Source organism: Phyllostomus discolor, chromosome 3 (assembly GCF_004126475.2).
Source record: "Phyllostomus discolor isolate MPI-MPIP mPhyDis1 chromosome 3, mPhyDis1.pri.v3, whole genome shotgun sequence".
NCBI lineage: Eukaryota > Metazoa > Chordata > Mammalia > Chiroptera > Phyllostomidae > Phyllostomus > Phyllostomus discolor.
In genome coordinates, this window is record NC_040905.2 from 97,251,133 (window position 1) to 97,276,577 (window position 25,445).

At 39.6% G+C, this 25,445-nt stretch overlaps 1 protein-coding gene across 1 annotated transcript in view; it reads left to right on the plus strand.

Annotated features, from left to right (window-relative positions):
• Positions 1-25,445, plus strand: part of GALNT17 (polypeptide N-acetylgalactosaminyltransferase 17) — a 428,715-nt gene that overhangs the window by 147,447 nt on the left and 255,823 nt on the right. The window contains exon 2 of the mRNA XM_028526697.2: positions 7,598-7,781. Coding sequence (XP_028382498.1) covers positions 7,598-7,781 — 184 coding nt within the window. The remainder of the gene's footprint in view (positions 1-7,597; positions 7,782-25,445) is intronic.

Sequence of the window (25,445 nt, forward strand, 5' to 3'; positions counted from 1 at the left end):
TCTCATGGATTTTTAATTTTCTTTATTGACATCACTTTATAATAAATAGCCCCAAATTCAATCTCCAGATCTTGTCTGTAGTCATCCATATACTCAAAAGATTTTAAGACCTTTTAATGTGTCAGGCACCAAGGTGACCACATCCCTGCCATTAAAGAGAATACCAGAAGTCTTCCCGTAGGGATAGGTAAGATGCTATGTCTGTCAGGATTCAAGCAGGAAACAGATGGCACACTAGGTGGGGTGAGTGAAGAGATTTAGCAAAACATTTACAAAGGTTTGGGCAGAGTTAAGGGAAATCAGCAAGGAATGACAAGAGACAGTGAATTACTCTAAGGCTGGCAGCAGAGGAGGAGGGGGTTGCCATGCCAAGGGGTGAAGGGGCCAGTGGAGGGAGCAGATGACAGAACACGGGCTTAGCTGTGACCCTGGATGAAGCCTAGGAGAAGGCTGCCTGATTGCAGCTGGGGTGTGAAAGAATGCAGCCTCGACCACCACTGCCCATTGGGAAGGAGCTGGGGGAATAAATGCCCCAACCTCTCCCTCTTTCTATTCATCATCCTCCTCAAGTTGTCACCTGTTGGTTGAACCCAACCCAAGGCAAGGGTGCTTGATGCTGTCTATACAGGTCTCACTCCTGGAGCATGCAGCGGGGGAAAAGGTAGAGAGTGGATATGGAGAGAAACATGAAGAATATTCACTATAGGTGCTATGAGATGACTGACATCAATTTATTCTTCCTCCCTTTTTCCTCATCATCTTGTCTAATAACACCCCTTGGTTCTGCTGTCTTCAGCTAAGATAACTCAGGAGGCACTGCCTGACACAGAAGAAGGGAATCATGAGTCCTCCAAGGCCTGGTACCAAACAGCCACTCCACTCTCCTCCCCCTTTCCCTCCTTGCTGCTTCTTCCCTTTGCCAACTGCAGCTTCCATGCCTACAAGTTCATATGGTCTTCAATGGCTGCCACTGCTTCTGGCCAAAGAGCAAAGGGTTTTTTCAGAAAACAAGGCTCCCTGGTTCATGGAATCATCCCAACTTGCACCCATGGCAACTTTTCCCAGCAAAGTGAAGACCAACTTGAGCCTTGTTGATGATCTTGAACTTTTATTTATCTTTGCCAATAGTTTCCTGGACCTGCTAAGTAAGCACATTAAAATGCCAGTGAAAATTTTTGCTGCCTTGTTGAACCATTTTGGCAGATTAAATTGAGGGGAATGGGAGTACATGGACCACAAAACATATAAGTCCTCATTGTCACATCGCACTGTGAGGAATGATCTTTTTAAGGCTGCTAAATGGGCGACTTTCGTAATGGAGGAAATAATGACACAGGAAGGAGAATAAAATCTCACTGGGAGCCCTTGTTCTCAGTGTATCCTTGGTGGGATTAGCATGCATTCCTGGCCTTAATTCCTATGCCATTTTATAATAAATTTCCTCCCCAGACCCTCTGTCTGCATTGGAAAGGCTGCCCATGGGAGCATGCTGGGCAAGCACATCTGAGATGCACTTTAGCTCCAAGGCAGTATTTGATGACTTGGGGTTGGAAGCTATCTCTTTAGACTGGACAAAAGAAATGCTATACCATAAAGGGAAGAAAAAGACATGCTGACCAAACCACACAGATGAAATAAGAAAAGAATCAGATGTTTTCCACTGAAGCTGCTGAGTTGAAGGCCAGTTCTGCCCCACTCCAATAGTTTCCTTCCTTGATTCTTGGGCCCCAATGCTGGCAGGAGAACCACAGAAGGCTGAGTTTGTGGCTTGTAAGAAGAGGAAGCAAGTACTGGGGAAGGAAAAGGGAAACTCAAGGTGAATGAACAGAAGTCCATAAAGCCAGAAGAAAAACCACCATCAGTGCTCTCTTTATAATCTTCTTAAAAATTATGCAATAGCCCACAGATAGCATATACTACGTACATGTCAGATAATAATTATATAATGATTACTAGTCATAGCCACCCCTGGCTTTATAATGGAGCGTTACCAGACCTTTTAAGTTCCTTTGTGTGTCCTTCCCCAGTCATAATACACTCTCTTTTTTGTGGATATTCATAGTTTCACTATATAAGTTTATATCCTTAAACTGTATTTTGATTAGTTTTTGAAACTTTGTATAAATGGAGTTAAGTGCATCTTCTGATGCTTACTTTTTGCTTTACATTGAGTCTATGATATTCTTCCATTTATCTACAAGCCATTTGTTTTCATTGCTGTATAATATTCTTTTTATGAGCTTCCTACCATTTATTTACCACTTTTCATCTTGTTTTTGGTGTTAGGCTCTTCTTTCCCACAGCCTTTCTCGAATAGATCATTTGTGTGTGTGTTCAAGGTTGGGAGGAACATTGTATTCTGTCTCCATTACTTTTGGATGGCCAAGTAATCCATCTGAGCCTCCATTATCTCTAAAATGATCATGGTCATATCTACCCTGCATATCTAATAGGAAAATGGATATAAAAGCATTGAAAAAATATAAGTCTAAACAACAATCATCACTGAGTGGAGAGTGGGCAAATGGGTATATGAAGACAAGCAGGAAGTTTAACCACTTGGTTCATATTGAGATGATTCTGTAACTGTTTAAGCCTCAGTTCCTTGAAGTCTTGAGCTTCAAATGCAGCTTTGATGACAGAACAGGCCTCTAGAGCAGAGAAGAAATAAGCTTTGAAGTGTGCGATTCCTACTGTAGATATAGTGGAAGTATACTCGAGGAGTGTGGTCAGAGAACACTTCCTGAGTATTGTCTATCTTTCTCCTTCTTGCTGCTCAGCATTCACCTGCCCAATCCCCACCCTTTACCATGCCAACCATCCCTTCCATGCTGATGGTGCCAGGTTCATATCTGGGGCCTCCTCAGCCATCTGAACTTCCATTCTCATGTGTTTCAGCTCCCCATTGGACATTCAATCTGATGCAAGTGTCCCATGGGTGCCCCATGTACCACATGTAGAGAATGGAACTCCTCAGGCTTTCTTCTGTATGCTCATCCTTGTGAGTGGTTTCACCACCCAGGCCTTCCACTGGAAATCCTAGGCTCACTCACTTCTTCCCTCTCCCTCACTGTTACACTTGTCTGTCTCTTGTCTTGTGATGGTATCTCTTAAATATTTCTCAATCTCTACTCTCTTGATCACCACCACTGCCTTAAAGGAGACCCTCCCATTCCTTGTCTGGGCTGCTGCAAAAGCCCTGGAACTAGTCTCCTTATCTGTCACTGAGCTCAGGTCTATCCTCTTTTGTATCTCGAATTATAACCAGAATCCAGGTCTATCCTGCTTTATATCTCTGACTGTACCCAGAACCCTGGTCTATCCTCCTTTATATCTCTGATTGTACCCAAAATCCAGCTCTGTCCTCCTTTATATCTCTGACTGTCCAGAATCCAGGTCTATCCTCCTTTATATTTCTGACTGTATCCAGAACCCAGGCCTATCTTCCTTTCTCAGCCATGGAACTTTAACAAAGTCACTACATTCTCAGACTCACTGTCCCATTTGTAACCTAGAGATGATTCTAATACCTTCCTCATGAAGTTATCAGATCAGATGACATAATGAATGAGTTTAAGTAGTGCTTAATAGGGTACCCAGCACACAATAGATGCTCAATAAACAGTACTAGTTATTACTGTTAGTGCCTAGTGCCTTGTGCTATCCACCTTCCAGGTAAAATTCTAAATTCAAGAGTCAGGGCTAGATTCTGATTTCTGTGGGCCCTGGGAACTTTGGCCTTCATGGGTTCCTTCCACAGTAAAAAAAAAATTAAAATTATGTCATATGACTGCACTGTTATGACTTTAAAAGAAAATCAAACCTTTTCCTGGGTCCCTAAAAATCCTGGGGCCCCTAAGCTTTGTGTCTGCTGTGATGAATAGATGAATCCTCCCTGAAAGGAACATGTGCACCCTCTCTTTCTCTCTCTCTCTCTGTCTCTCTCTTTCTTCCCTCCCTCCCTCCTTCCCTTTTACTTCTTCCTTCCTTTCTGTCTGTCTTTCTTTTGTGTGTGATTAAGTTTTTTTTCTTTTGTTCATTATTGCTTTCTTTAGGTTTCCTCTCTTCTTTCAATTACTACTTGGATTAGATACTTACCTCATTAATTATCAGCCTTTCCTCCCCTCTGCCAATATATGCATTGACAAAGTTCCTTCCAAGTATTATTTTAGCACTATCCTAAAAATTCTATGAGTTTCATGTATCTTCTAGTGACACGCTGATAAACTACTTGACCCATGATTGTTTTAAAAGACTTTGTACATTGCCAAAATATGTGAATTCCTTGTGGTATTTTACTATTGGTATTTGTTTTTTTTTAATTGCTTTATGTTTAGAGATTATCTGTAAGATAGGGAGACTTATCTGTAGCCTGTCAATTGTTTGAGTGTCCCATATGCCCTGCTAGGGAACACGTACTTATTAAGTCAGCTGCAGAGCCCATCAGATCAAGCTTGTTTATTCCGTTGTTCAGTTCCTCTGTATTTTTGCTAAATGTTTGTCCTTCTCCTCTGTTGAGTACTCAGAGACGTGTTAATATTTCCCACTATGATTGTGCTTTTGTTGGTCTGTGTTGTAATGTGTCTGTTTTTGCTGTATATAATTTGAAGCTATACCACTAGGTGCATGGTAGTTTATAATTCTTCCCAGGTTCCTGGTGGACTGTTACTTTTCCATTAGGCAACGACTGTGTTTATCCCCATGAGGCTGTTTGCTCTAAATTCTTTTATCTGATATTAAGAGAGCCACTCCACCTTTCTTTTGGTAATTGCCTGGTATATATTTTCTCTATCCATTTTCACCCTGTTTCTCTCTCTCTCTCTCTCTCTCTCTCTCAATATTCATTGTATTAGTTTCCTGTGTTCTTCTTTTCTTTCTTTCTTTTTTTTTCACTAATTGTTCACAATTTTGGTGGCTTAAAACAACAAAAGTGTATCATCTCACAGTTCTGGAGGCTAGAAAACCAACATAAAGGTTTGGCCAGGCCATGACCTCTGAAGGCTCTGGGGAAGAATCCTTTCATGCCTCTTGTAGCTTCTGAGAGTTGGGGACAGACCCTGGCATTCTGTGGCTTGCAGCTGAGCCCCCAATTTCTGTCTCCCTTGTCAAATGGCCTTCTTCCTTCTTTGTGACTGTCTCTATCTCTGTGTCCAAATTTCTCTCTTCATATAAGAATATCAGCAATCTTAATTTGGTTATACAAAGACCCTATAACCAAATAGGTTCTCCAAACAGCTCTTGGGTGGACAGAAGAAACTCATACCTTCATAATTAAAAATTACTATGAAACATTTAAGGCATAAAAAAGTTTCATGTCTATGCATATATGAGCCCTAACACTCCAGCCTTTAGTTAATGAGAAACCCCTCCTTCATCCTACCCCAGCAGATAAAGGCTCCACTCCAATTTTAACTTACCTCTGAAAGTTTCCCTTTCATTCTTGCAAGCTGAGCTATGAATTTAAAATATTTTAAAAGTTTTTTTAAGTCAGAAGTTCTAGGTACTTTACTGGAAAGTTCTCATGTTCTTTTAACCTCCCATCTTGCTGGAAACAGAATTGTCTATCAGAGTAGGTTTTTTCAATAGTTTTATTGAATTTTTCACATACCATATTATTCATCCACTTAAAAAGAGTACAATTTAATGAGTTTTCACTCCAGAATATTTCCATCACTCAAAATACCCCACACATATTAGAGTTGCTCCCCATTTCTTCCCCTAACCCCCTCAGCCCTAAGCATATGCTAATCCACTTTGTGTCTCTAAAGATTTGCATGTTCCATACATTTCATGGAAATAGAATCATACAATATGTGCTATTTGCTGACTAGCTTTGTTTACTTGGCATAATGTTTTTAAGGTTCACCCATGTTGTATGTATATCACTCTTTCATTATTTTTTATTTCCAATTATATCCCACTGTATGGATATTTCACATCTTGTTTATCAGTCTTCAGTTAATGAGCATTTAGTTACATGAATTCTGCTGCTTTGAACATTTGTGTGTGAGTTTTTGTGTAGGCATATCTTTCCATTTATTTTGGGTATATACCTAGGAGTGGACTTGCTGGGTCATATTACATATTGCATAACTGCCAAACTACTTTTCAAAGTAGCTGTAGCATTCTACACCCCCTAGTAATGTAGGGTTAAAACCTAGCACAGGTGTTTGTACTTGAAATGGAAAGAGTTCTCACAGATTTTTTGAGCATGGTGAAAGTAATGTTATTGGAATGTTTGTTGCACATTGATGTGGAACAAGAGATTAAAGACCAGGAAGCTTGTAGGAAGTGCAGGAGTAATTGAATTCTCAGCTGATGGTGCCTCTATTTGGGCTGGTGGCAGGCAGAAAAGATGTCAGAGTTCCCAAAGAGTATAGTGGACAATGGAAAAGATTCTCAGGCGGAAAAATAATGTTTACCTGAGTTAGACTCTGAGATGCTTGCTCAACCTTTGCTTTCTAATCCTGATATCATAGAAAATAAATTTCTTCTTTTAGAGAAGCAAGAAAGGGAATAACTATAAGTCTTTCCATTATGTGATAAAGGGGACCATGTGATCTGAGCAGATCTGTGGGCTTTTAATTTGCCTGGAGATGCCTTCTTGAGAGGTTGGAATTCTCCTAGGCTAGGTGGGCTGCCCACTGTGAAGGCTGAGGGAGCTGTCTATGGCTGTAGTCCATGCTCTTCTTGCTAGTGGCAGCAGTGAGTCTTTTGTGGATAGAGTCCTGTGGTGAGTGTGTGTGTGTGTGTGTGTGTGTGTGTGTGTATGTGTACTAAGTAGCTTGGGCATTTGAAATGGCCAAATGGAATGAGAGCACTTAACAACAAAAGTTTTCTAGCTAAGTAATAAAACCTCTTATAACTCTAGGATTTAAAAGTTGCCCATCAAGCTGTTTATCGTATCATGGAACAATAGTTATAAAGCTGCCACCATCCAGGAGCTTGCAGTTGCTCAGTGAGGCTTGTGACAGGGGCCTCCTACTCTACTTGGCACAATCACTCTTTTATGGGGTTTTATCCTCTGTGATTTATTCTCAAGCATTTTGTATTCACTTTGCCATTTAGATGAAATGTAAGTAAAACCATAAGGTAAAGAACTGTGTCAGGCTGTTACACACTTTAAACTCATGATAAAATCAATCTGTATATTGTCCTCTGTTCAAATGAAGTAAAAACACCTGCATTTTGGCAGTTTCCTGTTACTGACTTTTCTTGTCCTGTGTTGTATCAAGTGTCTCCTGACCAAGTTGATGGTGGAGAGAGGCCAGCAGGCCCCAGTTCTGTCCCGTGTCCTGTGTCCTCCTTGGTTCCCATTTCTCCCGGTCTACACACTCTCTTTTATAGGCCCTAGTTCTCAAAAACGGGGAGAGTTTTCTCACTGGCAATAGGACCTAATCCCGCAACTCACAGTTGCTTTGCTCTTCCTCTCAATAGAAATGTGTTCAGAGAATATTCCCAAGACTGATAAAATGAGAATATGTTTTCTTTTCCTGTGACAGATAATGGTAAAGTTTCCATTGAAGCTGCCTCTGAACTTAAATGACCCTGGTATGGTGGTTTTCAAACAATTCTTTTTTCCCCTCTTTTCTTCTAGGCTTATCCAAATCCCTTGGGCTCATTGAAGGTTATGGTGGGCGGGGCAAAGGGGGCCTTCCTGCTACCCTTTCCCCGGCTGAAGAGGAAAAAGCCAAGGGACCCCATGAGAAATATGGCTACAATTCCTACCTCAGTGAAAAAATCTCACTGGATCGTTCCATTCCGGATTATCGACCCACCAAGTAAGTTCTGATTCAGTCATGCAGAGGAGCTGGCTGGATCATGCGGGTGGTGCAGGCCCAGTCTGTGACATTTTCTCATGGTACTTGTAACTAGTGAGGTGGCTTTTATCTCATTCTCCTCCACAACCAATATACTGAGTACTGTCGATTATGAAATAATAGCTAAGTAAAAAATTTACATTTTTATAAAAGTCAGAAACATGTAGAAAGGTCTGCAATACAAAAATAATTTAAATAAAAGCAGAAATCAGTTCCATCCAAAACGGAGGCATAGGTAGACACACTGTGCCTCCTTGCACAACCAAAACAAGGACAACAACAAAACCAACCAGAACTGACAGAAAATCAAACTGTATGGAAGTCTAACAACCAAGGAGTTAGGGAAGAAACATTCATCCAGACCAGTAGGAGGGGTGGAGATAGGCAGCTGGGTAGAGAGGACTCATGGCAAGGCAGCGGCTGGTGGACTGGGTGGTACCACATTTGTGTGCAGATAAACAGGGAGGAACAACTGAGGAGTGAGACAGACTGTGTACCCAGGGTTCCAGTGTGGTGAAATAAAGCCTCAAAACCTCTGACTGAAAACACCTGTGGGGGTTGAGGTGGCAGTGGGAGAAACTTCCAGCCTCACAGGAGAGTTTGTTGTAGAGATTCTCAGGGTCCTAGAATGTACACAAACCCACACACCTGGGAATCAGCACCAGAAGGGCCCAATTTGATTGTGGATAGCAGAGGAAGTGACTGAAAATTGGCAGAGGGCGGAGCAAGCACCATTGTTCCCTCTCAGATTCCATCCCCACATACAGTGTCACAACACAGTGACCTGGGTTGCCCCACCCTGGTGAACACCTAAGGCTCTGCTCCTTACTATGTAACACGTGTGCTGAGACAAAAAAAAGTGGCCCAAATGAAAGAACAATTCAAAGCTCCAGAAAAAATACAATTAAGTGACCAAGAGATAGCCAACCTATCAGTTACACAGTTCAAAACAATGGTTATCAGGATGCTCCAGGAACTCACTGGGTACTTCAACAGCATTAAAAAGACCCAGGCAGCAATGAAGGTCACATTTTGTGAAATAAAGAAAGATCTACAGGGAACCAACAGTGATGGGAAGGAAACCAGGACTCAAATCAAGGATTTGGAGCCAAAGGAGGAAAGAAACATTCAACCAGAAAAAAATGAAGAAACCAGAATTCAAAAAAATGAGGAGAGGCTTAGGAACTTCCAGGACATCTTTAAATGTTCCAGCATCTGAATCATAGGGGTGCCAGAAGGAGAAGAACAACAGTAAGAAATTGAAAACTTATTTGAACAAATAATGAAGGAGAACTTTCCCATCTGGCAAAGAAAATCGACTTTCAGGAAGTCCAGGAAGCCCAGAGAGTCCCAAAGAAGTTGGACCCAAGCAAGCACACACCAAAATACATAATTGCATTACCCAAGATTAAAGATAAGGAGAGAATCTTAAAAGCAGCAGGACAAAAGGAGAGAGTTACCTACAGAGGAGTTTCTATAAGACTATCAGCTGATTTCTCAAAAGAAACCTTGAAGGCAAGAAGGGTCTGCAAAGAAGTATTTGAAGTCATGAAAGGCAAGGACCTCCATGTAAGATTACTCTACCCAGCAAAGCTATCATTTATAATAGAAGGGCAGATAAAGTGCTTCCCAGATAAGGTCAAGTTAAAGGAGTTCATCATACCCAGCCCTTATTACATGAAATGTTAAGGGGCTTATCTAAGAAAAAGAAGATAAAAAATATGAACAGTAAAATGACAACAAACTCACAGCTATTAACAACCAAACCTAAAAAAACCCTCAAAAACAAACTAAGCAAACAACTAGAACAGGATCAGAATCACAGAATTGGAGATCACATGGGGAGTTATCAGTAGGGGAGGTGGAGTGGGAGAGAGTGGAAAAAGGGACAGAGAATAAGCAGCATAAATGGTAGGTAGAAAATAGATAGGGTGAGGTTAAGAGTAGTAAGGGAAATGTAGAAGCCAAAGAACTTATATGTATAACCCATGGACATAAACTAAAGGGGAGGAACGCAGGTTGGAGGGGGTGTGCGGGGCAGAGGGAAATAAAGCAGGGAAAATGGGACAACTGTATTAGCATAATCAATAAAATGTATTAAAAACATATATACACTTAAAAAAATAGAAATCACCATGATCTCTAGAATAGCAACTGGTAAAATCTTCATATATTATCTTCAAGTCAATTTTCTCTACAGATTAAAAGCATGTGATATATTGTTTTATCTTTTTTCCATTCAACATTATTTTGAGCATTTCCTGATGTTATTAGTTATGATCATTATTTTCATTGTTCAGGATTTATATTATTTTTATTTTTTATTATTATAAATGACATTTTGATGAATGTTTTTCCATTTAGGTCCTTATGTGTATTAATTTCATATTTGTTTTCTTAATCCACACTTGTTAATGTATAATTCTTAGATCACATTGTAGGAGTATTTTTGGAGGCTCTAGACACATATTGTGATATTGCCCTACAGAAAATTTATGGCAATCTCCACCCCTTTTGGAATTTTACTGGCCCTTCTCAAACTGGGTGCTCCCATTTAAAAAATGTTTTGCCAGATGATAGATTAGAAAGTACCTCCCATGATGGTTTCTGCTTATATTGTTTTGTCTGAGATTTTCACTTTTTAAACAGCTTGTTTGCCCCTTAGTTGTCTTATGGAAAGTCTTTGTTCTGTGTGCTCAGATTTAAGAATTATTTATTTGCTCCTTGTGAAATAGAGAAATGAAATTGCTCATAGAATCAAGATGCTGGAGGAAAACCTATTTTCTAGGCAGGAGTCCACTTTGGCATCTCAAACAGATTTTTCGTTTTCTGTAAGGTTTGTAGTGTCTCTCTTTTTCCATTCAGAGTGTGCCCTTGTTTAGAGCAGATTATTTGTTTTTCAAATGGGCTTTGTACAAATCAGTTAAGTATCCTGGTTACTGAGAAAAATAGATTTGAGATAAAGAAAATTATCTTAAATGGATTTAAAATTGCAGGATTAGCCGAGGAACCTGTTAAATCTCTCTCCCTGCCTAATAAGCATATATTCATTTGAATCACTAGGAAAACATACATCACCCTGTTGGAAGCTATTTTGTATTCCTGGACTTTTGCTCTCAAAAACATCTGGCTGTTTTCATTTTCTGGTACTCTCTGATTAGCCTTCCTTATTTGGACATTGGCAAATAAATAGAGTCATTTTTTTTTCACTCCTACGAGAATAAAAATGCTTCCAACATGGAGCTACTGGAAATGGGTCAGTTGAACAAATATTAGTGAGTACCTATTATGTGCCAGATGTTCTTCCCCACTCTAGAGGCAGAACATCAAATAAGTTACAGGTCTTACCTACTTACTATTTGTCTAGGGAGGGAGACAGATGCGCAAGCTGATCTATTCAGCACAGTGTGGTCTATATGGTGTGTATCAGGTCAGAGATAAACACAGCTTGTGTAGGGAGGATGCGGGAAGGATTCCTGCCTAAGATATAGCCTGAGCTTAATTTTGAAGGACCAATAAAAGTTGGAAAATTGAAGAAGGGAGGGGGGTAAGGGCAGGTTAGGTAGGGGAACAGTAATATCAGAGTTAGGGTTGCAAGTAAAAATGTGGTATGCTCAGAATACATAGCTCCATTGCGCTCTGTAGTGTAGTATGGTGGCTTCAGCATACCACTTATTTCTGGTCACTCCTGAAATTTTACTAAGATAAGAATTAAGGGCTAGAGAGTATGGCAACCTGTAAGGGACAAGTAAACAGGCGACAACAGTGGAGAAGAGTCACCTACAAAGTTTTAGAAGGTGGAAAGAGGATGGATCAAAGGTAACTGACAGCAAACTGTATGATGCTGAGACCCAATCTCCTGGGTGGAGAGTGGGTAAGAGCAGAAAAATGCAGTCTAGTTACATCTCGAAACACCAACAGTTCTGGGTACTTCTGACAGCTGGGAGGTGGATTGGAGCAGAAGGATTGCAATTGCGTCTCCAGATCCTTTCTTCACCTCTGCACACCAGAGTCTTTCGTTTTCTACCTAGTGGAATATGGGAAGTTTACTCTCTGGAGAAGGTGCACTCTGGGTTTTAGTTCATAAGATGTAGCCTAGGGCAGAAGATAAGTTTCCATATTAAACGAGAACACCCTCAGCCTCATTATCCTTCAAGATTTTTTTTATACCTTCATAGTAAGTATTTGAAGAAACCATTCTGAGGAAACAAACCATCTAGCCCAAGAAAAAGGCCAATATATCTGATACTTGGGGGTATACCCCCAAAATGATTGGGTTCTGCTCATTAACTATTATTAGTAAGTTAGGCCTGTCATTAAAGCTCCATTCAACTACACATAGCTGTTTTACTCTAAAATAAGAAAGGAGAGAGAGGATCCCCAGACATCTCAGGAGAGACTTTGTCATAAAAGGCCTCAGCAACGACAAAATCAGAAAACACATTTGGAGAAAACAGAGACTATGAGCTTTAAAACTATAATTCATGACATAGAGATATCATGAAAAGTTGTGTTTTATTCACAGAACAAGAGCCACGAGCTATGTTAAAGTAATAATCAGAGAATTTTTTTTTTTTAAAAAAAACAAGCCTTGGAAGTTATAAATGAGATAGAAATAAATAATTCACTAAAACGTTGGAAGATAACATTGAAGATAACATCTTTCATTTCTAGAAGATAGAAAAATAAAAAATAAAAATAGGAGAGAAAAGACTTAAAAAGAATTATATCAGTCTAGTAGTTCACCATCAACTAAGAGGAATATCAAAAATGAACAGAGAAAACAGAGAGAAGAAAATCATCAAACAAATGATACAAGAAAATTTCCTGGAACTATAGAGTTTGTAGATTGGAAGGTCCTACCCAATGCCTACATGATGAATGAAAGGAAAAACAAATTAAATGCAGGATAAGAAATGTAAATATAAATTTTCAGAACAACATGGATGAAGAGCAAGTCCTAAAAACTTTTAATGGGAAAAGTGCCTTAAATACAGTTGGTATTGGATTTCTTAGTAGCAATATTAAAAACTAGGAGACAAGTTGAAAACATTATTTTCAACTCATGATTCTATAGTCAGCCATAGAATACTTTGGACCAAGAACAATCACAAAGTAAACAAATTACATTTCTGTAGGCTCTCAACAAGTTTACCTTTCTTGAATCTGTTGTCAGGAAGTTACTCAGGGATATACTCCAGGGAATAAAATAAGGGAATAAAATAAGAAAGAGAATGATAATAGGATTGAGGAAATGGGATTCAAACAAAAGAATACTGAAAGCAGACCCCAGAAAGATGATGAAGGGCTGTTCCAGGGTGCTAGCTGTGTAGCAAGCCAAGAGATCAACCATTTCCCTTTGGAACAGAAGGATGGAGGGCTATAGGAGGTATATATCTAAGGGGAGCAGGGTTTAGAATTATTTGAATACTTGGTATTTTTTACTACATTAAAATTATTAAAAATTAATATTTTATTGTGATATAATTGATATAAATTTTATTTATTTCAGGTGTATGTTATAAAGATTTGATATTTGTTGACATTACAAAATGACCATCGAGTTAAATCTATTTAAATCTATCACCACACAGTTACAGAATTTTTTTCTTGTAATGAAAACTTTTAAGATCTACTCTCAGCCATTTTCAAATGTGAAATATAGTACTGTTAACTACAGTCACTCTAGTGTACATTAGTACCCCATGACTTATTTTATAACTGGGAATTTGTATCTATTAACTCTCTTCACCCATTCTGCCACCCTGCACCTCTGGCAACCTCCAATATTTTTCTCTGTATATATGAGATTGTTGTTCTTGTTAGATTCTTCATATAAATGAAATTATATGGTATTTGTCTTTGTCTGACTTATATCACCTAATATAACGCCCTCAGAGTCCATTCATGTTGTCACAAATGACAAATGTTCATTCATTTTTTATGGCTGAATAGTATTCCAGTGTGTGTGTGTGTGTGTGTGTGTGTGTGTGTGTGACATTTTCCTTACATATTCATCTATCAGTGGACCCTTAGGTTTCCAACTTGGCTATTCCAAGTAATGCTGCAATGAACATGGGGGTGCATATATCTTTTTGAATTAGTGTTTTCAATTTCTGTCAATAAATACTCAGAAATGGAATTTCTGGGTCATATTTTTACCTTTTGAGGACCATTTATGCTGTTTTCCACAGTGGCTACACCAATTTACATTCCCACCAACAGTGCCCCAGGGTTCCCTTTTCTCGACATCCTCACCAACACTTACTATTTCTTGTCTCTTTGACAATACCCATTCTAACAGGTGTGAAGCGATATCTCATTGTGGTTTTGATTTACATTTCCCTGATGACTAGAGGTAGTTGAGAATCTTTTCATGTACCTGTTGGCTCTCTCTGTATGTCTTCTTTGGAAAAATTCAGATCCTCTGCTCATTTTTAAATCAGATTTTCTTTTTCTTTCTTTCTTTCTTTTTTTTTGCAATTGAGTTGTATACTTTTTAAAATATATTTTGGAAATTAACCCCTTATCTTAGATATGATTTGTAAATAGTTTCTCTCATTCAGTAAGTTGGCTTCTTATTTTGTCGATAGTTTCTTTTACTGTGTAGAAGCTTTTTAGTTTGATGTAATCCGACTTGTTTATTTTTCTTCTGTTGCTTTTGCAAGAATTTTTAAACCATTCTTTCAGAAAGTTTGGGACTGAATTAGTGGTTGACAAAAAAAAGCTTGTGGAAAAGCAAACCAATTATTAGCTACACAAAAAACAAAATTTCCTCAAGAAATGAATTGCAATCCCATGCACTCTGTGGCTCAGCTGTGAGCGATACAGTCATGCAAATGTAAATAAATAATGGATATTTACTTAACTAGGAGTTATGGTATAACTATATTGGAAGGAAGAGGAAGTGACGTGTGTGTGAGGTGGATAGTATAAGAAATTTATATCTTCATCTTTAGAAATGGAAAATCAATTGAGAATGTCTAAAATTTATACATCAAGAAATAGTAGCATAATCATTATTATTTAGAAATGGAGATTAGAGAAATGGGATGAGACCATATATGTCTTGTTTTTGTTGTTGTTGTTTTTTTAAAGATTTTATTTATTTATTTTTAGGGAGGAAAGGGGGGGAGAGAGAGACATCAATGTGCGGTTGCTGGGGGTTATGGCCTGCAACCCAGGAATGTACCCTGGCTGGGAATCTAACCTGGGACACTTTGGTTCCCAGCCCGCGCTCAATCTACTGAGCTACGCCAGCCAGGGCTTATATGTCTTGTTTTAATAAAACAGAAGTTTAATTAAGCAATAAGTATAAATCTATACTAACAAATTAAGTACAAGATAGGAAGGGTGAAAGTAGAGGAGAAGAAAGAGTTGGAGATGTAAGTTGAATGACAGGACCACATTGGCCTTTTTAGGTTATCCTGGCAGCTCTTTGGAGGAGGAATTTGAAGGTAGAATTAGGGATAAATTTGAGAACTTGCCCAGAGGCCATAACCAGGGGCACCATTGTAAATTGTGGGCTTCAGAGCAGCCATTACCAAATTAGCCTTTTTAATTGCAAATTAATCCTTGCTGTCCTAGAGTGGTAAAGGCCTTGCCTTTAGAAGCTGCTTTTTCTTGATGTCTGAGCCCTGTGGATAGGGAGGGAGGCAGTTTTCTGGGTCCAGAGCCACTCCCACTGGTCAAGAGCCTTCTTGTGAACCCTCCCAAAAGCTCCCCCAAGTTTAGAGGATTTAAATTGGCTAATTCCACTGCAAATTTTATGCAAAACCTCACGTTGTTTTAATTTTTATTGTTTTGTTATCATTAGATTACTCTTGAGAAAATTGTCTCTCTTTTTAAGATGAATGAATTTTCAGGTAGTAGTGGGATTAACCATTTGCTGGTCATATTTCATGCAAATGGATTCCAAAAAGCTGCTTTTCATTTTACTTTAACTCTGTGATTTTGATTTCTTCCACTGGACAGATATTTTAAATTTATGTGAATCTCAAACTGTCAATCTTTTCATTTTCCTTTCTTCACTGCTTCAAAGCTGAGGGAGATAGCATCCCTCAGAGCACTTATCAATATTCTCTTCTGCTCTGTTCCGTGACTCTCACATTGCACCCCTCCATCCAACTAGAGTTTATTTTGAAAGTACATGGTATGTATCTTTTGTTTAAAATTTTTGCCTATGTTTTTTCAAAACATAGGCAATGTTTTTTTTTCAAAAAATATTTTATAAATAACTCTTTTCTTTCTTGTATTCAAAATTGCTAAATGTAATACATTTTATGCTTTTGATATATGTCAGTGGGCTTATTTTCTAGGCTCTATGTTGTTCCTTTGGTCTATATTTCTTTTCTTTCTTTTTTTGAATTATTAAAAATGACTGTTGGCTGAAATCTCCAATCTCCACTGTGCTGGCTGCCAGGCGAGGATCAGGTGCATCTGCGCTTCCTGGGAAATCAGAGAGGGAGTGGGTGGCAGTGACTCTTCAGAGTCCTTAGGGTTGCTCTCACTCAGACAAGGGAATGTGCCATCCTGGGGGGTCAGAGGCCAGGTAGCACAGAGGTGACCTTGGTCTTAAGGGTGAGCAGGAATTTTTCTTTTAAAGAGAACACAGGGCATTTGAGAGAGAGAGAGAGAGAGAGAGAGAGAGAGAGAGGGAGGGAGGGAGAGAGAGGGAGAGGGGGAGAGAGGGAAAGAGAGAAGAGCATGTGAAGGAGGAGGACAGGAGAAGTTCTTGGATTTAGAGGTTAGAACAGCACAAAATCTTTTGGCTGAGCTTAGAATTTCCAGAGTGAATTGTGGAAGAGTTTGCGGGGTTAGGGGGAGCCCCGCAAAGCACCTCATGTGCCAGCCTGTGTTAGGCAGAGACTTTACTATTTCAGTAGACACCAATGAAGGACGTGAGGCAAGATGGTGTTGTTGTTATACTCTGATTTTTAAAAATTATGGTAACTCTGGGAGAAAAGGTTAGAGGAGATGAAAGCTGCTGGCAGGATGGCTAAATATAAGTCTCTTCTCTATCCATCCAACGTTTGCTGAGTGTCAGCTCTGTGCAAGGCACTGCCAATGGAGAGAACAGAGACATCTAATACCACAGTGAGTGTTTTATAAGGATCACAGTTATTTCTCTGTAACAAACCAAGGGCTAAGAAGAGATGGACTGGAATGGCCAGATTCAAGAAAAATTTCCCGAGAATCAACAAAAGGAGGCAAGTAATTGGATATGGATGAATTGGGACAATCAGAAATTTCTAGCTTCGGAGGAGACGAAGAGGAAGTGAATTCATTAACCAGGAGAGCGACTCCTACAGAGGTTTCTGTTTTGTAGGGAAGATCACAATTCCACTTGGGCAGGGTCTCCCCTAGTTATGGGTTTCTTGAGATCACAACATGAGAGGAATCTGTCTAGCTTTATTCATTATTTGGCTCTGTGCGTGTGAGCAAGAAGGTAATGTTTGGTGACACCAGAAGCCTGGCAAGGCTTTGCAAACCCCTACTCCTTCCCCATGCTGAGACATACTATTCTATATTATAGAATGGTATGTTAATTATCTGCTTGCCCAATTATCTTGTAATGTAGGAGAGGGACCACCTAGCAGCACAGAAATCTGTCTGTTTATTAACGGCACTGCTGAGGTCCCTGACCGCATTTTGTAGTTTGCCTCCTCCTCTCAGACTGTGTAGGTAATTTATGGGCAGTTTCTACTACTGTTATCTTCAATTTCTCCTTTGGCCTCCTGCTTATAAATCCAGATGTCAAATCTCTCTGGAATTCATTTTGCTTCACTCAGAAAGTCTCCTCTTCCCTTTATTGCCACAAACTCAAACCTGTTATATCCCAACAGCGTCTGCTTTAGAGACGTGCTACGTGAGCTGTCGGGGGACCATCTCACATCATGTTAGGCAGACAGCTGCATGTTTGGGTCTGGAGGTCAGGACTGGTGCCTGGACTGACCATGGAGATTTGGGAATCACGCCTGCCTAAGGGGTATTTTAGGTTGGGTCTCTGTGTGTTTGTGAGTTGTGTGCCTATGTGAATTATGGTGTTATAATTTAGGGGGATGAATCTACTCATTCGTTAAGACTCAACTCGAGTTTTCCCAACCCCATGCAAAGGACACGTCTGATAATGGATGCTGTGGCTGGGCTTTTTTTTTTTTTCCTTTTCTGTATCATTCCTTGGGCGATAGCTATCCTGTGGCTCATAGGCTGGTTGTCATGTAGAATGAAAGCACCTTAAAGAGGGTTGGGAACACTGTGTTAAACTTTCTTTTCACAGAGGTGGGCGCAGAGGGTAGTTATCCAATAAATACTTGTTGGTTGAAATAATAAATAAGTATATCTTAGGAGTGTCTCTGAATCACCAACCACAATAATTATTCCCTTTTATTGACTGCCTTTTATGTTTTTGTCACTGTGCTGTATGTTTTATTGATCTTGTTTAAATTTAACCACTCTCTGAAGTAGCTGTTGCCACCTGTTTTATAAATGAGGAAAGGAGGGTGTGGAGAGGTTGAGCAACCTGCCTGAGGTCACACAGCTAGTGAGTGCTGGCGCCCACATTCAGACCCAATTGTGTGTGCGTCTTCAGGACTGTGCCTGCTCCCACACCCAGTGCCCCACCCAGCCTTCCCTGTGGGGGACTGGGACCTCCTACTCCACACTGGTATGCCCAGAAGAAAAAGAAATGCCGAGTCTTAGAGACAAGACAAGTCTCTGGGGAATCAAGTGTGTGCATGCGTGTGTGTGTGTGTGCACGTGCGCACACGCATGTAGACTTCCTTAGTTTTCTTGGTCTCTTTTACTCCTCTGACTGTAACAGAATTCTACAGTATTTTCATTTGGATTAACCATTGTCCATTAAGGTCACCTAGTATGTAGTTATGTAGTGTAGTATAGTTGAAATCCTCTTTAAGGGATATAGTATTGTTTTTTGTAAAATTCAGGAAAAATACATTTTAAAAATATTATTAAGTTTAGAAAATGTCTTACCATAGAGTTGATTTAACCCAGACACACAAGCAGAAGGGACATCTTTTGTCAGAGCTGGTCCTCCCCTAGCTGTGGGGTGAAGGGAAATTTGCAAGTAGGGGTGTCCTCCCTTTTAATATGTGAGGGTGATAATTCCTGAAGTATTTGTGGGTGAATGTTGATCCTATATTTGTGAGTTCCCTACATCTGAAGAGCATGTGTAGATCACTGAAAAAAACCTTACTAAGAAAGTTTTTCATAGAGGTCAAGGGCATGGACTTGGAACTGTGTGTTCTAATCCCAGCTTTACCGCTTATTGGCTATGCAACCTTGCGCCAGTTATGTAACTTTTCTGTGCCTCAGTTTCTTCATATGTAAAATGGCGATGTAATGATACCTACTTAATGGAATTGTTGTGGAGAGTAAGTTATTCCCATGATATTACATGGGGAATGCATAGACTAGTATACCAGGCATTAGTCTCAGACCTTCTCATGGATTAATGATATCTGATCAATAAACATTAGCTCTAGTTATTTTTAGAGACCCTTTGCCATACATGACTCTTATCTTTAAAACACATTGCATGGAATGACAGAATCTTCAGGAAAGTATCTTCCTGAAAAGTGGCTTTTAACTGTGTGTTTCACTCACAAGAAAAACTTCGATCTTGAGTAATTAGCATTTCTTGTCACCAACTTGGCCCAGAAACCCAGGGCCTGAGACAGACACCAGGCTGTGGTGAGTGCCTGGGAAGGGCACATAGCTCCCTAAGGCTCTTCCTTGTGGGATCAGAAGGCTCAGCTTTGCGATTCATCACAACTTCCATATGAAGGAGGCTCAGTCCAGGTGTCCTGAGGGCCAGAGAGACTTGGGAAAGCTGGTGGGCTGGGGCCAGCTGCCACCTGCTTCTTCTTTGCCATCATCAATTGTGGTCAGACTACAAACACAGTACAATGTATGTTCTTACTTTTTCACGAATTGAAGTAATTTTTTCCCCACATATGAAAATAATTTTTTATGAGAAGGGCTGAATATTTAAAAGCACATTATAGAGTATTTCTCAAAATGAGGTCTTTGGGGCTTGCTAAAATGTTGGTTGCCAAGCCCAACAGAGTTCCTGGTCTGAGGTCTTGGCCACTTTCCGTGAATTAATTCCATACATTGAGAACCTCTGAAAGCGTAAGGAGGATTTTGAAAGATGGGGCATTGTTCAGCTGTGGCCTTGTCTGCAGAACGTCTGTGCACTCAGGGAAGTTTTGATTTTTGAGACTTTCTGTGAAGCTGCTCCAATGTGGAGCTTGACTGGGCCTCCAAAGTGCATGCGGGGGTGGCTGGGCAGGGGTGAAGTCACTGCTTCTGCATCTCACAGGCTGTGCTTGGATCTGGGCAGCAGAAAGAAAACCCTTTGTTGCCTCAATCAGATGCTCCTGTCTTAATATCCCCAAATGTTACAGATAAGAAGTGAATGACTCAGTTTTCATCATATTTCCTGCCAGCTATGAAAAGATGTGACTTTTAGAATCAATATGATTATTCAAACAGAGGCCTGGAATGCTCTTTGGGTAAAGGCGTCAGAAATTGCAAAAGTGAAAGAGAGAAGCTCCCATAGGGCTTGCATTCCCCCTGCTTGATTGAAGGCTTCTCATGTCCCTATACTGATGGTTCCCAGCCTCAACTGTGTATCACCTGGGGAGCATTTGAGGTTGGGATGCCCCGACTGTACCCCAGAGTAAGCAAACCAGAATCTTTGAGAATGGGGCCCAAGCATCAGTATTATATTATTTTTAAAAAGTTCCCCAGATGCCCCCAATGTTTCACAAGATTGAGAACTAGTGGGCCTGCCATATTTGGGGAGGTATGGTTCTTGCATTTGTATCACCAACGCAGCTGGTTAAAATGTGTTTGTCTGTCCTGCTGCAGAGTTGGTAGACCAGAATAGGAGTTGTAAATGTATATTTTTCCCAGTTATTCTGAGTGATTTTTATCTTAAAAATTTGAGCATCCTGGGGCCCCACCATCTGAGATTCTCCAGGTATGGAGGCAGGTGGAAGAAAAATGAGGGTCAGGATGGGGAAGGGGTTCCCACACTCAGGGAAGTTCCTGTCCTTTGTTGGTGGTTTAGTTTGTGTCCCTTCCCTCTTCTGACTTGTTCCTTCCTATCCTGTATTCTCACGTTTCATTCACTTATTGAACAAATGAAAGTTAGTAGAAATCAACCTCATTTTGAATTATCTTCTTTTTAGAATTTTATTATACCCCATGAATGGTTGACAACTCTCTGGGGTATCTCAAACATGGAGATGTAGAACACAATGAAACCAACTTACTGTTTCCATTATGAGAAGCACCATAAACACCATGGGGGTCAACGACTTGGCTAATTTTTAAGAAAGGATTCCCACTGCTTTCTGTGCCCAAAAGTTTATGAATTGGCAAAATTAATTCAGTCTCTTATTGGGACCTGACTGGATGCTCATCTAAATGCATTAAAGTGAGGCCACAAAAAATATCCTTCTATTTCTGTTCTAGAGAGCTTTCTGGACAAGTTTCAATTTTGTGCATGAGGAACTTGAAATTAGTGGTGAGAAACCAATGTGAACCTTGTCCTACCTATGCAAATGAATGTGTCCTGTGGCCTGTTCACAACCTCTAGAGTCACTGCCCTCCAAATTCATGTTCCTCCAAATCAGGTTCCCCAAATGTGTTTATGAGAAATGGGATTCTGGATTTATAACCTTAAATCAAACCAATGTTGGAATTTACATAAATGGTTGTTCTTGCTGCTCTAGCCCTTTGATGCTTTGTGAAAGGGCTGTAGGCACTTGGGAACTAGAATAGTTCCCTTCTTGTAACAAACAGAAATGATCTAGACTTGGAATCTGCAACCTATATGTTTCTAGGGGATTATTCTGCCTGCCCATTTCCACTGACCCTTACCCTTTAGTGAATCTAAGTTAAAATAAATTCAGATATACATACACACCCTTATACCTATAAAAGAGCCCAAGCTAGCCTACATGAGCCCAGGGTAGGCAGCCTGCTGAATTCCACTCTGATTTGTCCTGAAAACAATTGTTCCTCAGCCCTGAATATAGTCAATGGAGGCAAAGGTCTCTGCAACTACAATGTCTTTTTGCTTTTTTACTTTTCCACATGTGGGATTCTCCATTATTTTTGTACTGTGAGTAAAACAGGGGAGTGCCACAACACTTTGTAACAAGATGAGATTCACAGTACTGTAAGAGCTGGGGGGATAAGTAAGGCTTCTGGAGGAATGGGCGAAATGGGCTAAATTCAGGTATTGATGGGAGTGCTACATGGGTACTGCAGAGGGAGACAGGCTCATCAGTATTACAGATGGAATGTCCTCAGAGTTAATTTAGAAGAAATTCTGATCAGTGAACAGAGCTTTGAGGATGGATGCAGGAAAAAGAAGACTGTGGCATATGGAAAGAACATATTTGTTCTTAGAAAATCAGTAGGAAATATTTAATGTCATCATAACCTCATCTGCATAAAAATAGTCATACGCAGCAAACCAGATGAAAGCAGAAGAAAACGTGATGGCATCAATGCTGTGCAAGTTTCATTTCATTATGAATAATATAAATAATTCAATCGAATAAATAAATACAAAATTGCTTCAAGTAGATGTACTGTAAATTGCTATTCTGTGAAAATTCCTTTAATGGTACGTTTGCTGCCTCCATGGGCAGCACCTTGCTGTACACTTGAGCCTTAATAATAATATTGAGCTCTCCTAGCTCTCAAATATTATATGGACACAAAGTACTTTTTAATAGCACAATCCTGTTCATAATGTGACCTTGAAAAAGTTAAATAAGCTATAGCTTGTTTTCATCATGATGAATACCCCACTTTGATGAAGTCCCACTTTGCATATGGGTGGGTCTCCTTAAGCAATATCTGATCATCAGAAATTTGATGAGTCTTTAGCCACGCTATGCTAGATACTTACTTCTTATTAAAATGTAATTAATTTATTTTATTGAATTTATTGGGGTGACATTGGTTAATAAAATTATATAGGTTTCAGGTGTACAAGTCTATAACACACCATTTGTATATTACTCATGTTTTTCAGACCATAAGATGCACCTAGGTTTTAGAGGAAAATAGGAAAAAATTTTTGAAGCAAAAAATGTGGTAAAATATTTAATAACATAAATAGTGTAATATTTCACCAATGTAAATATAAACAGAACTCCACAGTGGCATTAACAGCCATTATTCCTCCCAAATTTGGGGGGGAAAGTGCATCTTATAGTCCAAAAATATGGTATATTGTGTGTTTACCACCACCCCAAGTTAAGTCTCCTTCCATCACCACTATCCCCCCTTTATTCTCTTCTACCTTTCCTCATCTCTGGTAATCACCATACTGTTGTCTAGTAGGGTTTGTTTGTTTTTCTTAATCCTTTTACATTTCTCATCCAGTGTGCTGCCTCCCCCCAAAAAATAATTCTTAATAAATATTTGTAATCTAGTGGCAGGATTAGAGGCACTGTTTTTGTCTTACAAAGTCTGATCAGAAGAGTTCTCAAGCAGGAATTGTGGTTTAGACAAGGCCAATGGAACTTATTAGTTAATTGATATCAACAAACATATTCAAGGGCTAGGTGGATAGCCATGGGCATGTACCATACAAGTTATAACAGATGCATATGGTAGAGTCTCTGTATTCATTTCAATTTGTTGATTGAGTCAGTGAACACTCAGTGATTCACTCCCACATACCAGGTACTATGCTAGATGCTGAGATTATAATGGGAGACGTAATAAACTGCAAAAAAGTGAATACTAGATAATTATAGATTGTGATAAGTACTTCTAAGTAAATAAACAGGGTGCTAATTACAGAGTAACTGGAAATGGGGGTGTACTTTAGAGAAGTTTCACCAAGGAAGAAGAGAAGATCAGGATAGGCCAGCAGATCAAGTGCCTGGTAGAAACACTCCCCTGACAGAAAAAAAAAAGGTCCTTAGAAAAGCCTTGAGTTTGGAATGGGCCTCACTTTATTTGGGAGCTGCTAGGGGGTATGGGCAAAGGGTTTGAGGAGGATGGTAAGGTGGGTAAGAACCAGATCATGCAAGACTCTGCAATGATAAAAAATTTGGAATTTATTCCACTGGGAATAAAATTGGCATATTGGGTCAAAGAGTGTACCCCCACTAAAAACTTCAAGTCCATTTGGAACCTCAGATAGTGACCTTATGTGAAAATAGGGTCTTTTTAGAAGAAATTAGTTAAGAAGTCATATTAGGATGGGCCCTAAATTCAAGATGACTGATGTCTTTATAAGAAGAGGAGAGACAAAGAGACAAGGCAGATGTGGAGGGAAGTGGGTGGCAGGGAGGCAGAGGCAGAATGGCTGGATGCACAAACAAGCCAAGGGGTGCCAAGGACTGCCAGCTGTCATTTTTCCTGTGGCCTTGAAAGCTTTGCCCTGTTGATGCTTTTCATTCAGTCTTCTATGAGTTGGCCAAAAAGTCTGTTTAGTTTTTTCTGTATGATGGCTCTGGTAGCACTTAGCTGTCTTTAACTTCATTCAAGAGAATTTTATTAAATTGTATTGTAACAGCTGTCATATCAGTGTGCATTTAAAAAAATTATCAAAATTAGTGAATTTTCATGTAGCCATTTTAATATTAAGATGGAAGAAAATAAGCCACATTTTTGGCATATTATGCTTTATTATTTCAAGAAAAGTAAAAATGCAACTAAAATACAATTGTATGAAGAAGGTGCTGTGACTGAACATGCCAAAAGTGGTGTGCAGTTTCATGCTGGAGATTTCTCTCTGGATGATGCTCCATGGTCAGATAGGCCAGTTGAAGTTGACAGTGATCAAATCGAAACACTAATTGAGAACAATCAATGTTATACCATGTGGGAGATAGCCAAGATATTCAAAATATCTACATCAATAAAGTTATTGTTGAAAATGAAAAATGTGTGTTTTATTTTACAGGAAAAAACACACAAACTTTTTGGCTAACTAGTTTCTGGAACTGTGAGAGATTAAATTCTGCTGTTTTAAGCCACCCAGTTTGTGGTACTTTGTTATCAGCTCTAGGATACTAAGATTTGTAGTAATATGTGTAGTGACTTGAGATTTGATATAGGGAAGTGTCACCACCTTGTTTATGTTTTGAAAAGGCCATTTTAAATTCTGCGGCAGGATGGGTTGTAGTGAGCAAGAGTAAAGCAAGTTGTCCAGTCTTGAGGATAGTTCAGGTAGGAGCTCCAAAGCTCCAACTCCAGAGAGGATAGTAAGATGGAGCAAAGAAGACACAGGTCTTACATGGGAGGTAATGAAGGGAGAAAGCTGGGCTTTAGATGGAAACATATGGGTGGATGTTAGTGCTATTTACTAGAGGGGAAGACTGAAAAGCAGATTTGGGTGACTTTGTTTAAGAATTCTGCTTTGGACATGTTAAGGGCGATCATTTGACTTTTAGTTATGCAATTGGAGATATCAAACAGGTGGCTGAATGATTTGTGAATCTGGTGCTCAGGAGAGAGGTTGGGGTTGGATGTAACACCCTTGGAGGTGTCAGCACAGAGACAGCATTTCATTGACACAGATCACTAAAGAGAGCTGGTGATGAGGAGGACCCCGAACTGAGT